This window comes from Melozone crissalis, unplaced genomic scaffold, assembly GCF_028551555.1.
Source record: "Melozone crissalis strain CALT ecotype California unplaced genomic scaffold, PUWL_Pcris_2 ptg000004l_1, whole genome shotgun sequence".
Lineage (NCBI taxonomy): Eukaryota > Metazoa > Chordata > Aves > Passeriformes > Passerellidae > Melozone > Melozone crissalis.
The window spans coordinates 17,558,019-17,569,843 of record NW_026535782.1 but is presented as its reverse complement, the minus strand read 5'-3'; the positions used below and the strand labels follow the sequence as shown (position 1 = coordinate 17,569,843).

At 39.6% G+C, this 11,825-nt stretch overlaps 1 protein-coding gene across 2 annotated transcripts in view; it reads left to right on the top strand.

The window, feature by feature from the left end:
• The first annotated feature begins 552 nt into the window (after nt 1-552).
• The window catches only part of MDFIC (MyoD family inhibitor domain containing), a 50,437-nt gene continuing 39,164 nt past the window's right edge, over nt 553-11,825 (top strand). The window contains exons 1-2 of one of the 2 annotated variants that reach the window (XM_054274072.1): nt 553-640; nt 1,076-1,231. In XM_054274072.1, coding sequence (XP_054130047.1) covers nt 1,141-1,231 — 91 coding nt within the window. In that variant the 5' untranslated portion in view covers nt 553-640; nt 1,076-1,140. Of the gene's footprint in view, nt 641-780; nt 828-1,075; nt 1,232-11,825 lie in introns of those variants that run through there. The other variant, XM_054274077.1, reaches the window with a different exon arrangement.

The window sequence follows — 11,825 nt, the reverse complement described above, 5'->3', positions numbered from 1 at the left end:
TTCCTACATGGAGAAAGTCCCGGTAACACTACTTGGCAGCATAGTTTGCACTTAAGGGTTCTACTTTTGAAAACTGCTTGTTCTATTCCTCGTGTTCTTTGAGTATTTCTGTGTGCCCGCTGTGAAGCCCCTTCAATAGATATAGGTGCACGATGCCAGTCGGGGGCAGGGGCAGAAGGGCGGTCCGCGCAGCAGGGCCCGCCGGAGCCTGCGGGGCCCGCGGTGCCCCACGTGCCGCTCCGCGCTCCGAGGCGCAGCCGGTGGCGGGCGATCCGCGGCACGGCGGCCAGCCCGGGAACCAGCGCCGCTGCCAGCGCTGAGCTGCGCACCCTGCCCGGCCTCGAAAGCCTCCCTTTCACATTCTCCTGGGGCTTTTTTTCCCTTCTTGCCTACTTCTGTCTGACGGGTTACGGTCTCCTGGGGGAATTTCCATGGCTGGAGGCCCGGCCGGGGCCAGCGCGGCGCCCCGCGGCCGGCCGGCCCCGCTCAGCCCAGCCCAGCCCCCGGGCCCGTCGCTGGCGGGCCGCGGGAGCTGCACAACCGCCGCCCCGAGCCGCAGCCGCCGGCAGCCGGAGCGGGCTGCTTCATTGTCCGGAAATGATGGAGAAGGAGTGACTGCGGCGGCGGTGGGACAGCGGGTGTGAGCGCCAGGCTGTGCGCGCCACTCACAGGGGAAGGCCCGCGGCCGCGGGGCGGGCGGCGCGGCGCGGAGGAGGCGGCTGCCGGGCCGGGCCGGGCGGCGGCGGGGCGGGAGCGGCGCGGAGCTCCCGCGGCCGGGGCGCGGCGCAGGGCCGGGCGGAGCGGAGCGGAGCGGAGGAAATGCGGAGGTAGGCGCGCCGCGCTGCCGGCCGGCTCCGCCGCGGCCGCCGGGCCCCCCCGGGCACCCTCAGGCCGCTGCCGCTCCCGCCCCCGGCCCCGCGGGTGCTCGCTGCAGGGGGCGGGGGGCGCGCCCGCCGCCGCCGCGCCGGAAAGTTCCCGCCGCTTCCCTACTGTCCCTCTTCGGTCCCTCGCCCCGAGCCGAGAGTTTCCTGCGTAAAATACATTAACGAGTCCTTTCATTTGCTTGTTCCTTCAGGGTCGCGTGTTAGTTTTGTTGGAGAGGGGTGCAGGCTCTCTGTTACTTGGCGAGAGAGCTGGCAGATGTCCCAAGTGAGAGAACCTCTTCCTCCGGGGCCTGGAGGGCCAGAGCAAGCTCCGACTGAAAACAGCTCTTTGATCTCTCTCCCTCGAGGTAAGTTGCTTTAAAGTTTCTCTGTAATTGTTGCGCGTTGTATTTGAATGATACATTTACTGATTTGACTAGTGGGTTTTAACCCCTCTTTATTTGCCCCTCCCTTCTGTAGTGTATCTCTGGAGCGCTTTCGCTTCACCATTTTAGTGTTTTAACCCAAAATTCCCATGAAAAAATTAACAAAAAAAAAAAAAAAAGTAAGGAAAAATTTTGCTGCTCTCAGCCCTGATTTTCAGTACTTGAAAAACTGCAGTCATTCAGAGGCAGATGTTGCTCCTTAAAAATCGCTTTTGTTTTTCTCACCTTTGTGTTTGTGTTTAGAAATTCTTTCCTGTAAAGCTGCCCTTCCAGGTCTTGAAGTAAATTATGGAAGTTTGATCCAATAGTGAGAGCCTTGTTCAGGTTGGAAGTTACTTTGCTGTGTTTTTCTTAGATTACTCTGTGATGCTGCAGCTAAAATCAGTCTCTGAGAATATAACTTGTTTCATATCAGCTGTTCAAAAGGTTATTTAAAAGTATGTTCATCTAAAACTATTTATGTCTTATTTGCTTTTGAACAAATTACACTGATACTCTGATCACCTTCATATAGAGAAGTTTGACAAAGTATGTTTTAGGTTATCCTCAAAATTGGGAAGCATGCTTGCCTGTCAAGTTCTGGTCTGTGAAGATGAGACTTTTCTTTGTTTATTTATTTACAGCTACAATTTTCCAGAATTCTGACAGGAATTTAAAAAGTCTCTGAAAAACAGACAAATAATCTTGTTCAAGAACTGTAACTTTATTCATAACTGGTTAACTGGAGCTGAGCCTGGTAATACAGTTGTGCAACTGAGGATTAAAAGTGCAGTCTTGTTTTTGTAACTAAGAAAATCAATAGCTATGTGTAATCAGAGCTGAAGACTTGTTTCAGAAACCAGAAAGTATCTGTAGCTAAGTGAAAAATGTTTTGGCAAGGGGGTTTAGCAAGTTGGCTTATACTTATCTTATTGTTGGATGGGTTTTGGGTTTTTTTTTTTGTTCTAGAGAATGACTCATAACTTCTAAACAGTAAAAAATAATAATAAAAGAGATTAATTGCAGAAGATCAAGCATGCAGAACTGAACTGCTAGAATCACATTTTTGCCAGAACCATCAGTACCTGTGATATATGTTTATTTTCAGTGTGTTGTTTTTATTTGCCATGTGGTCAACTGGCCACACTGGTTAAATTCTGCATGTAGGCCATACATCAAAGTTACTGAAGTGGTAAGTCAGTGAACTAACTAGCATGGAAGTGGTCTCATTCTCACAGTACCACTTCAAACATAGTGTTTACTATGAAGTGAAAGTCCTATGTATGATTGTAAATACATGCTTTTTTAAATGAAAAGTAAGGGAACAAATACTGATCTGTCCCTGACAAGTAATGTGCAGAAAATCTAAATGACACAATTAAACCTCCCAGCTTTCTGAGGGATCAGTAAGGTACAAATAAGCATTATGATTATGGTTTGTTCACTGGCCACACCTATCGAGGCACATGCTCAATTTTAAAGCTTATGTAGAGTTCACATAAAGACAAAGCAGAATTCTGCATTCAAATACATTATTTTTATTCTAATGAGCTTATATTTAAGGATAATATGGATTTTTAATGTGGATATTTGTTGCTTTTTTCTAGTCTAAGTTTGTTGGGGAAGTGGGGGTGGAAAGAGGAAAAGGTGAGTTCATAACATTTCCAGTCAATATTCCAGCATTTCTGTTGTCAGCTTTGTGGTGTATGGTTACAGAGTAAGGTAATTCAGATATTCCAGGGCTGAAAAACTAAGATAGTATGTCTGGGACTTTCAACAGCCCCTGTCCTTCTATTCTGTCCCCAGGACATCCAAAATTACACTGACTTCTCTAGAATTTGGTGATAATTTTAAAAGCTTTGATTGAAATTCATATTATTGACCTATAAATGACTTCATATATTTACAGTGAGATATCTGAAATCTGGGTTGACCTAGAATTAAAGATTCCCTAATCAGGAAAAGATGGCTTATCTTGTATGTATAATAAAGTATTAAGTGCATTCTAATGAGAAGGAATTTCTCATTTGTAACAGCATACTTTAATGGGCTTTATATATGTTTAACTGATATAGACACCTTGTCCTGGGAACATACTTTTCCTCTTGTGTAGTTCTGTGAGGTATCATCAAGAAATCCAGATGTACAAAGTGTTCCTTTTGCTTGCTATCATATACATTCAGATGGTGAAGAAAGGAAAAGAAACTTCAGTTGAATTTTGAATATTCAAAAATAGCTATCCCACAACATAATTAAGGACCAGGCAAACTTAATAAAGCTTAGGCAGTATGCAGGAATATTCATCAGTTGTGGACATGGTGAAAACTGGGTTGAGGTGCAATTTGGCCTACAGATGTGGTATGCTCTGGCTTTCACAATTTAAAAGAATTTTTCTGTGTTCGTTTAACCATTATACTCTCTCAACATATCCCCTGTCACTGTTCTTCCTTGTTAGTTCATTTTTCAATGAATGCATAAAATTAGTGAGAATCTGAATGCCACCCATCTACAATTAGTGGGCTGTGAGAGAGAGCAAATGAAATCATGGCATCTTCTTTTGTGGCAATGTCAAAATTCAACTTCAGTCCTTAAACCCTTATCTATGTCAGTGGGGTCTGCTGCTCTAAGAGACACACTGCAGGGTGGAAGGTTTAATGTAATTTCTGCAAACATGTTAATTTCTGCCACATCCTTCCAAAAGTGTAGCTCTGCTTGTGCACCCTTGTTCAAGATCCTAGTGATGCCTTCTTTCTTCCCTTACTCACGGACCTTGGAACCAAATTATGATTGCATCTACTTGTGTGATGTAGTCAGTGAATAGTGCCATGTCTCTGCTCAGACCACTTCAATTTGATTGTGATCAGGTATTTCTCAACTCATAGGTATCAAAATAATGTCCCTGAGGAAGGAATGTTGCAATTCATGACCGTTGGGCTCTATGCTTTAAGGAAAATGTTTAACATATTCAAAATTATGGTGTGATTATTGCCTGGACGATGGGTATGATTTTTTTTAAAAAAAGATCCTCTGCATTTGAATAAACCATGAGAGAAATAAACAAAAGAGAAATTCAGGGCTGTCATCTATAGATTATTTGGAATGCTTTTATCTTTGCTTTTCGGTAACTGTAAGCTAGAAAAACGAAGGAAAAATATTTAGTTTCTCAATTAAAAAAGTAAATAAAACCAGTAATTAACAAACAAACTTGAGACTGATAAATTCACTATAGTAAACCTTTAGATGATGGGAATTCACTAGAACTTTTTATTTTAATGGGGTGGGGAGGATGGAGAAAGCTAGTAGAAATATCAAGAATCAGATTCTATAAGTGACTGTTCTCTGGTGCAAATCATCTCACTGTTGCTGGGTGGAGATGCAGCTCTGATTTGGTATCTCAAGAAACCATATGCAGCAACTAATACTTCCATTCAGAATATGTACAAAGTACTCCTCTTCAAGAATGTGATTCTAATCTTCATGTTTTCAGTGCTTAACTGTTTTCATGATGAGGAACACGAAAGGAATCTGATGGCTAGATGAGATTGGGTGACAAAAGACTTAATGCAGGGGATGTTTGGACGTTCTTGAGGCAACAGTGATTGCTATCACAACAATTATTCCACTACCAGCAATGCCTCAGCGTTATGAGTAATATATTTTTATTTTAACGGTTAACCAGTGTACTCAGATTGCTCAAACTTACCAACTATTTCCTCTATAATTTTATCCCCTCTTGCTATCTGACAAGAGCTGAGAGAATCTGTATTAATTTGTTTCATTGCTATGTGCCAGTACTAAGGCATTTATTTATTACTGACTAAAATATCTAAAACTTTGGTAAATAGATGTCTGACTCTGGTTTGTCATGAAAGCATATGTCTGCTTTCAGTTTCACGTGCATACCGTTCCAGTCAAGTGATTCATGCCCTCATGGGTGTGATAGACTTGTATTTCATAGAGTTGACTGTAAAGATCTTGTATGAAGTTTGAAATATTTTTGTTCCATCTTACATCACAGGTTTATTTTATATCACAGTAATTCTCCTTAAATTTAGCTCTGGGCTCTCAGAAGTTAGATTTCTCTTTGCTTTAAACACTTCTTTTCTTTTCTTTTTTTTTTTTCTTTTTTTTTTTTTTTCCCTAGTAAGTAACATTCAGCAATGAGTGTGTTATCCTACTTTTTTATTTGGATCAGCCGTGCAGTTTTGAAGTAAATCTGTTCACCTCTACTTTGATTTGCATTGTGGATTGATCCTAGGGAGTGACCTGGATGGGATTCCTTTTGCTCAAAATAATGTGTAAGCTGCAGGAATGTGCCTAATACACTCCAGCCACTAGTAAGCCTTGAATCTTTAAGATTATATCTGAGAACTAGTTCAAAGTAGAAAGCCCCTGGAACATGTATTACATGGAATATTCTTAAAGTTAACTCTTTCACTGTACAGGCCCAGTTTTGTTGGCCATTGCTAGTGCATCCATAGCTGCCAAGTATTGCTTAGCACTTCCATTGAACTGGTTTTGTATACATGTGAAACTTCTTTGGATGAATGACATACGTGCATAACTGACTGTATAATTAGTATGATTATTTGTGAAAAGGCTTCACTTATATATCTGACCTTTTTAACACTTAAAACAATGCAGAATACCTATTTGCACATTGCTGTCCATTTTTAATTTATCGTGACTCAAATTTGTTCATGGCTGTCAAACTTCTAGTGCTTTCATAGTTATTCCATAGCTTGCACCTGGAAAATCCTATGTAAGAGTTTTCAAAAATATTGCTCAGTTAAATTGCTCTAATTTTTGAGAAGTTATTTTTTTCTGTGGCACTTCTGGAGCCATTGAAAGTTACAGCAAGATACTTAAGTGAAAACCACTGAAATTAAATTAATGCGAATAAGTTTTTTCTTTTTAAGTTTTAAAACAAACATCTAATTGGAGGCTTCTAACTCCATAAGTCATGGATTATCAGTATTAGTTAGATGTCATTAATGAAATGAGATTGTTTCAGGTAAATGCTGGAATAGGTATTCTGTTACACCAACTGTTGAATTTATTTGTTATATAAGATGCCTAAAAGTTTTAGGCATTTCATGAAGTAGATGGTAGGCGTTACTGTTAATGATTACACTGTGAAATGTGATTTTATCAGGGTTTCTTTGTGCTATTGTTGTGAACAGTGGAACTTTCAGTAGGAAGTAGCATCCTTAGTGGTTCCTTGCCAGCAAGGTTATTAATGAACAAAGGAAGTGTTCAAAATGCAGTGTTTGCCACATGCTCTTCAATCCCTCCCAACAATTGTAGACAGAGAACTGATTGTTACATTTCCTTTTGGGAACATTCTTTGACTTTTTTTATTCCTCATAGATCTACTTATGTGTTTGTGTTTATGTTTTGTGGCAATTGATTTTCTTTTGTAATTGCTCTTTCCTTTGAAGGACAAAATTTCATTTGGGATTATTTGAACCTGGCATATTTATTTTTAAATCTGCATCTGCTTGTTGTAGGAAACACTCAGGCCTTCTGATGGTTCATCCCAACAACTAGGTCAGCTTTAGGTGCCTAAGTAACTTTGTTAGTAACTTTTAGGTGCCTAAGTAATTTTGCTTCCAAATCTTTCCTTTGCCCCTACGCAACAAAACTGTTGGACCACCATTTGTGATTGCATTTTTGGAGATCAGTGATCACTGTGCCAGTCCATTTTGCTTATTTCTCTCTCCTTGATGAGAATGATGCACTCAGGTTTCCAGAAACTTCTCCCAACAGTTGTTTTTTTCTTTACATGCTATTTGGAGCAGTCCACCACCTTGCTGGTGAACAGAAAATGAATGTCATAGTGGCAAAGGCTTTGGTTGTTGCAGCAGTATTCATTAAATTCATTTTATATGCAAGCTCCTAAATTTTATAGACAAACTCTAAACCTGTTTCTCAAGTCCAGTTTGTCATTTTGCTGGTCATGCACTCTAATGATTCACATTCTTGGAAGAGATGGCTGAGTCAGTATATAAGGGTATGTGTCATCTAATGAACAGAAATCAGCTGCCAGTCAAACTCTGAGGACGTGCACTTAATGGGGGCACTTGTTTCCATTTTTGTTTTGTGTATGTTGTATGCTTCATGATACATGATAGAACATGTGTGAAATCACAGAGACCCATTTCTGAACAAGAAGATGTGGTGTGGCTCTTGGGGGCAGCTGCTATGTGAATGTATGAATAGACAAACCCTTGGAGAAGAAAAGTTGGTTGTTTGTCAGACTTGAGCTCTTTGAGGTGTGTCTTGCAAATACACATCCATTACCTATCTTTTTCTATCAGTTTTGTGTATTAATTTCATCTTCGCTTAATATGATTTACAATGCACAGAAAGATACACAAACGTAGCTCTGAAAAGAGAGATTATTCACTGGGATTGTCTAGGAATTTTTCAGGAATCAGTTTGACATACGTTCCAACAACTTTCCAAAGGCATGGGATGCAGAATTGGAAGGAATCCAGGGAGATTGCCCTATATACCTGTTTTGCCTAATATACATGGGTCTTTCTTGACAGCTGACTATTAATTAAGTTTACTTTTTGATGGGGCTGTTGTAATAGTAGTGTTGTTGCTAATCCAGACTACCGACATTATTCAGTTGGTGGAGTCTTGCAGAATGTATTTGTCATGTTGCAAAGGAGCATGTGTAACCAGAGGCATTCTCTAAACTAGAACAAAAGTTAACAATCAATATTACAATAGCCTTAAAGGTGAAAACAGATTTCTATTCTATGGAATATGTGTATTTCTGTGCAATTTAAAAATAAATATAACAAAATTATGGTAAAATGAATGTATGTACTATAGAAATGATTTATATGTATTTAAGTAATTCCAGAGAGAAAAAGCAGTAATTCAGTTTATTCGCTTATTTAATGAAGCAGTAACTTTGAGATGTGATAAAAATTTTAATTTTTTTCATTTAGTGGCTTACCAGTTGTCTGTAACATAGGTATGATTTGGCTTTTAGCCATCTCAACTCTATACTTTGTGAGCATGTCATATCTCTTACTATTTAAACCTTAAACTTGCATTAGTCCCTGGGCAAGCAGAGTTTCTGCCCATGCTTACCTTCAGAATAAATCACAGGGTGTTCTGTGCGGGTGTCACTCCCTGGAGCTTTTGACTAGAAGCTTTTCAGCCCTGGCACTGCTGTTAGTTTAGGGGAAGTACAGAGCCACACAAGTTGCTGGTTTGGGGCTGAACTGTGGTAGGTAAGAAGTCTGTGTTGCTTTTGTGACATGACCTAGAGTAACTTGCTGTGGTTTTGAAGAGAGATTGGATTTATACTTCAGCTCTGCCAGACTCAGAACATAATGAGTCTTTTCTTTCCATCATTTGAACTGTTAAGAAGAGCATCTCTTTTTTTTCTTGGCTGTCAGTATTGGAGGTTAGCCACATGAGAGTGGAAGGGTGTGCTAAAGGAAGCAGAAGCTGAAATACTAAGGAAGTCTTACAGAAAGAATTCTTAAGGGTAAGCTTGATTGAAACAGAAAAGTATTACAAAGTTACTTGAAGATGCAGTGGAAAAAAAAGTCATGCTTTTCTATGACCAGATCCAGTCATTACTATTTCTGTCAGAGTAAGGTCTTTGTGTTGATTCTTCATAAACTACTGTTGTGAAAATTCTTAGGTACCTAACATAAAAGTAAGGAATCAACAAAAGACAGGAATAGTCTTGAGGCTGTCTTCATGTGTGATTTGTTGTAATTGGTATGTTGTAGTGGCACCTCTAATATTAAAAAAAAGAAAACGTGATCCCATTTTCAACTGTTTGTTATAAGGGAATAACTGTTTGTTATAAGGGAATAACTAATAAGAGAATAACTTTTTCTTGAATATGTACCATGTCTCAGTTTGTACAAAAACTGAGACATGGTACATATTCAAGAAAAAGCAACTGAATCACGACACCAGTGTGTGCCTGTTTTCAGTAGTGTGATTCACCAGAAGCGATTTATGAAAAAATGCTCAAATATATAAAAGAGATCATAAGGTCTACTATTTCTAAAGCCCTATTGAACTAAGTCTGGGTGTGATGGGGTTAATTTTCTTCATAGTAACCCCTGTGGTGCTGTGTTTGGGATCAGTGACTCAGGCAAGGTTGATAGCACACCAGTGGGTTGGCTATTGCTGAGCAGCACTTGCACAGCATCAGTCAAGGTTTTCTCTTTTCCCACTTTTCTCTCCAGTCACTAGACTGCAGATAGGCCTGGGACTGGGTGGGAACACGATCCAGGCAGCTGGCCCAGCTTGACAAGAGGGCTATTCAACTCCACAACTCCATGCTCAGCAATAAAAACAGGGGAGGAGGTTTCAGGGGAGGTAGCCATTGCTTAGAGACTAGTTTGGGCATTGGTCTACTTGTGGGAGATGGGGAGTGATTGCCTTTGCATCTCCTGTTTTACTTTTCCTTCCTCTTCACTTATTAAACTGTATCTTGACACACAAGTTTCTTCCCTTGGGTCTTTCTGTTTTCTCCCCTTGTCCTGCTAGGGGCTGGGCAAGGGAGGAGAGGCTGCGTGGTCCTTAGCTGCTGCTGCCCAGGGTGAGCTGGGCACACCACAGAGCAGCATCTATCAGGATGAGCTATTCCAGTGGGTAATTCTGGAGTGCCAAGTAAGATACCAAACAGGTGTTTAATGGTGTAGGTTTCTGTTATGTGCAATTATAGGGAAGTCTTCATGTGAATTCAGTAGATCAAATTAATGTTAATTGTTTTGAACTTTCTAGCAAAATTGTTTGCTGCTCAATTGCAACATCGTTTCTGTTTAACTTTTTAATGGTGCTTCTTTTTTCTTGTTAACTTCTACTATTGTTTACATGGTCTTGACAGGCCATTTACTATATCCAGCTAGGACAATAAAAGTGCACATGAAAAATACACATACAGCCTAGACAATGAGAAGGAGAAAAGAGAAAAAATACTGAACTGAAAACAAGAAGACGGATGAAAAATAAATTCATATGAATAATGATGACTGATTGTATTCTGCACTCCTTCAGATTTCTTAGATAAAAATGTAATCTAGAGCACTAAGGGCCCCATAATATTAACATTATTGTTTCCTTATAGCCATTCATTGTTTACTACATGAAATAATAGGGTTCTGCAAAGTCATATCCTATATGAGAGCATTGTATACAGCTACTCTCTGGGTCTGTACTAGCACTGCTGGGTACATATTGTAATTTTGGTGCCATCAATGTAGTCAAGTAATTTAAGAGCAAAATCTCATAAAATAGCTCATTTAAGCTTAGTGTTTGTTGAAAGCAGAGTGCTTTTACACTAGCTCTGTCAAGACACTACTTACATTTATTCAGTCTATTCCAGAACACTTTTCAAACACTTTTGAAACATATTTGCACCTAATACTTAACTGCACAGGTTAAATCATCATACAGTCACATCATACAGCTAAATTTTCAATACAGTCACTTTGTATTTGATAGATACCAGGCACAAATAATTTGTATCTGATGTCTGTCAAAGGGGTTGAAAAACTCTGTATTTTGCGTTGTTGTTTTGGTTTAGGGGTTTTGTTTGTTTGATTAGTTTGGATTTTTTTGTTGTTGTTTTGATTTTTGTTGTTTTTTTAATGTTAATAGGATGACTAGATGTTAATCTAGGTAAGATTAAGTCATGAGGGCGAGGAGGAAAACTCATTAAAATCAGTATCTTCCCATTCATTTCAATAACTGCACCAAGTAGTTCCTCTCAGGATGAGCTTGAGCAAATACTGACAAGTTGTTGGTGGGAGGGAGGACTGAGAGCAAAGTAGCACCGAGGTAGCTAGGTCAGATGTTTCAGAGGTGGAAATTGATAGAAGGGGAGCAGCAGTGCTTGAAGGCATAAGCTACTATACACACAAGATGGCATATATTATTTTGAGTGATGTCCAGTGCCTCAGTTTAATAGGGTGGATAACAAAGGCAGAAAGTTAGGATTTAAAATCAAAATGCTATGGGTTACATAAGAAACTAACCTTTAGTATGTCACAGTAGCAAAAAGTGATTTTTCTGTGTCTCAGGACTGGAATAATTGCTTTACTAGAGGATACAGTATATGAAAGTGTAATACGGGTTTTATAAATGTATTTGTTTGAAACAAATAGAGTTAACAGACTTTTCAGTAGTTGCTCATCTAGGTTTACTGTAAATATTAAATGTTGTACATATACTGAAAAAAAATACATATTATGAAAATATTTAGTGTTTTACATATCCCTTGAGTAAGTAATATAAACTGATTATCTGTTGCTGTGAATAATGAACAAAGTAAATCCAGATTTAGAGATGTTTCCTTGAATGCCAGTAGGAAAAACCTGGAACAATCACGAACATAAAGATTTGTGTGTGCAGATTTGATTATTAAAACATTAATGACAGTGAAGATGAAAACTGTCACTTGCCTTGGTTTGAGGAAATTCTGGTCTCCTTGTGATAACTGGCAACATCATCAAAACAACATCTGTTACATTGTGAAATAAGCTGAAGA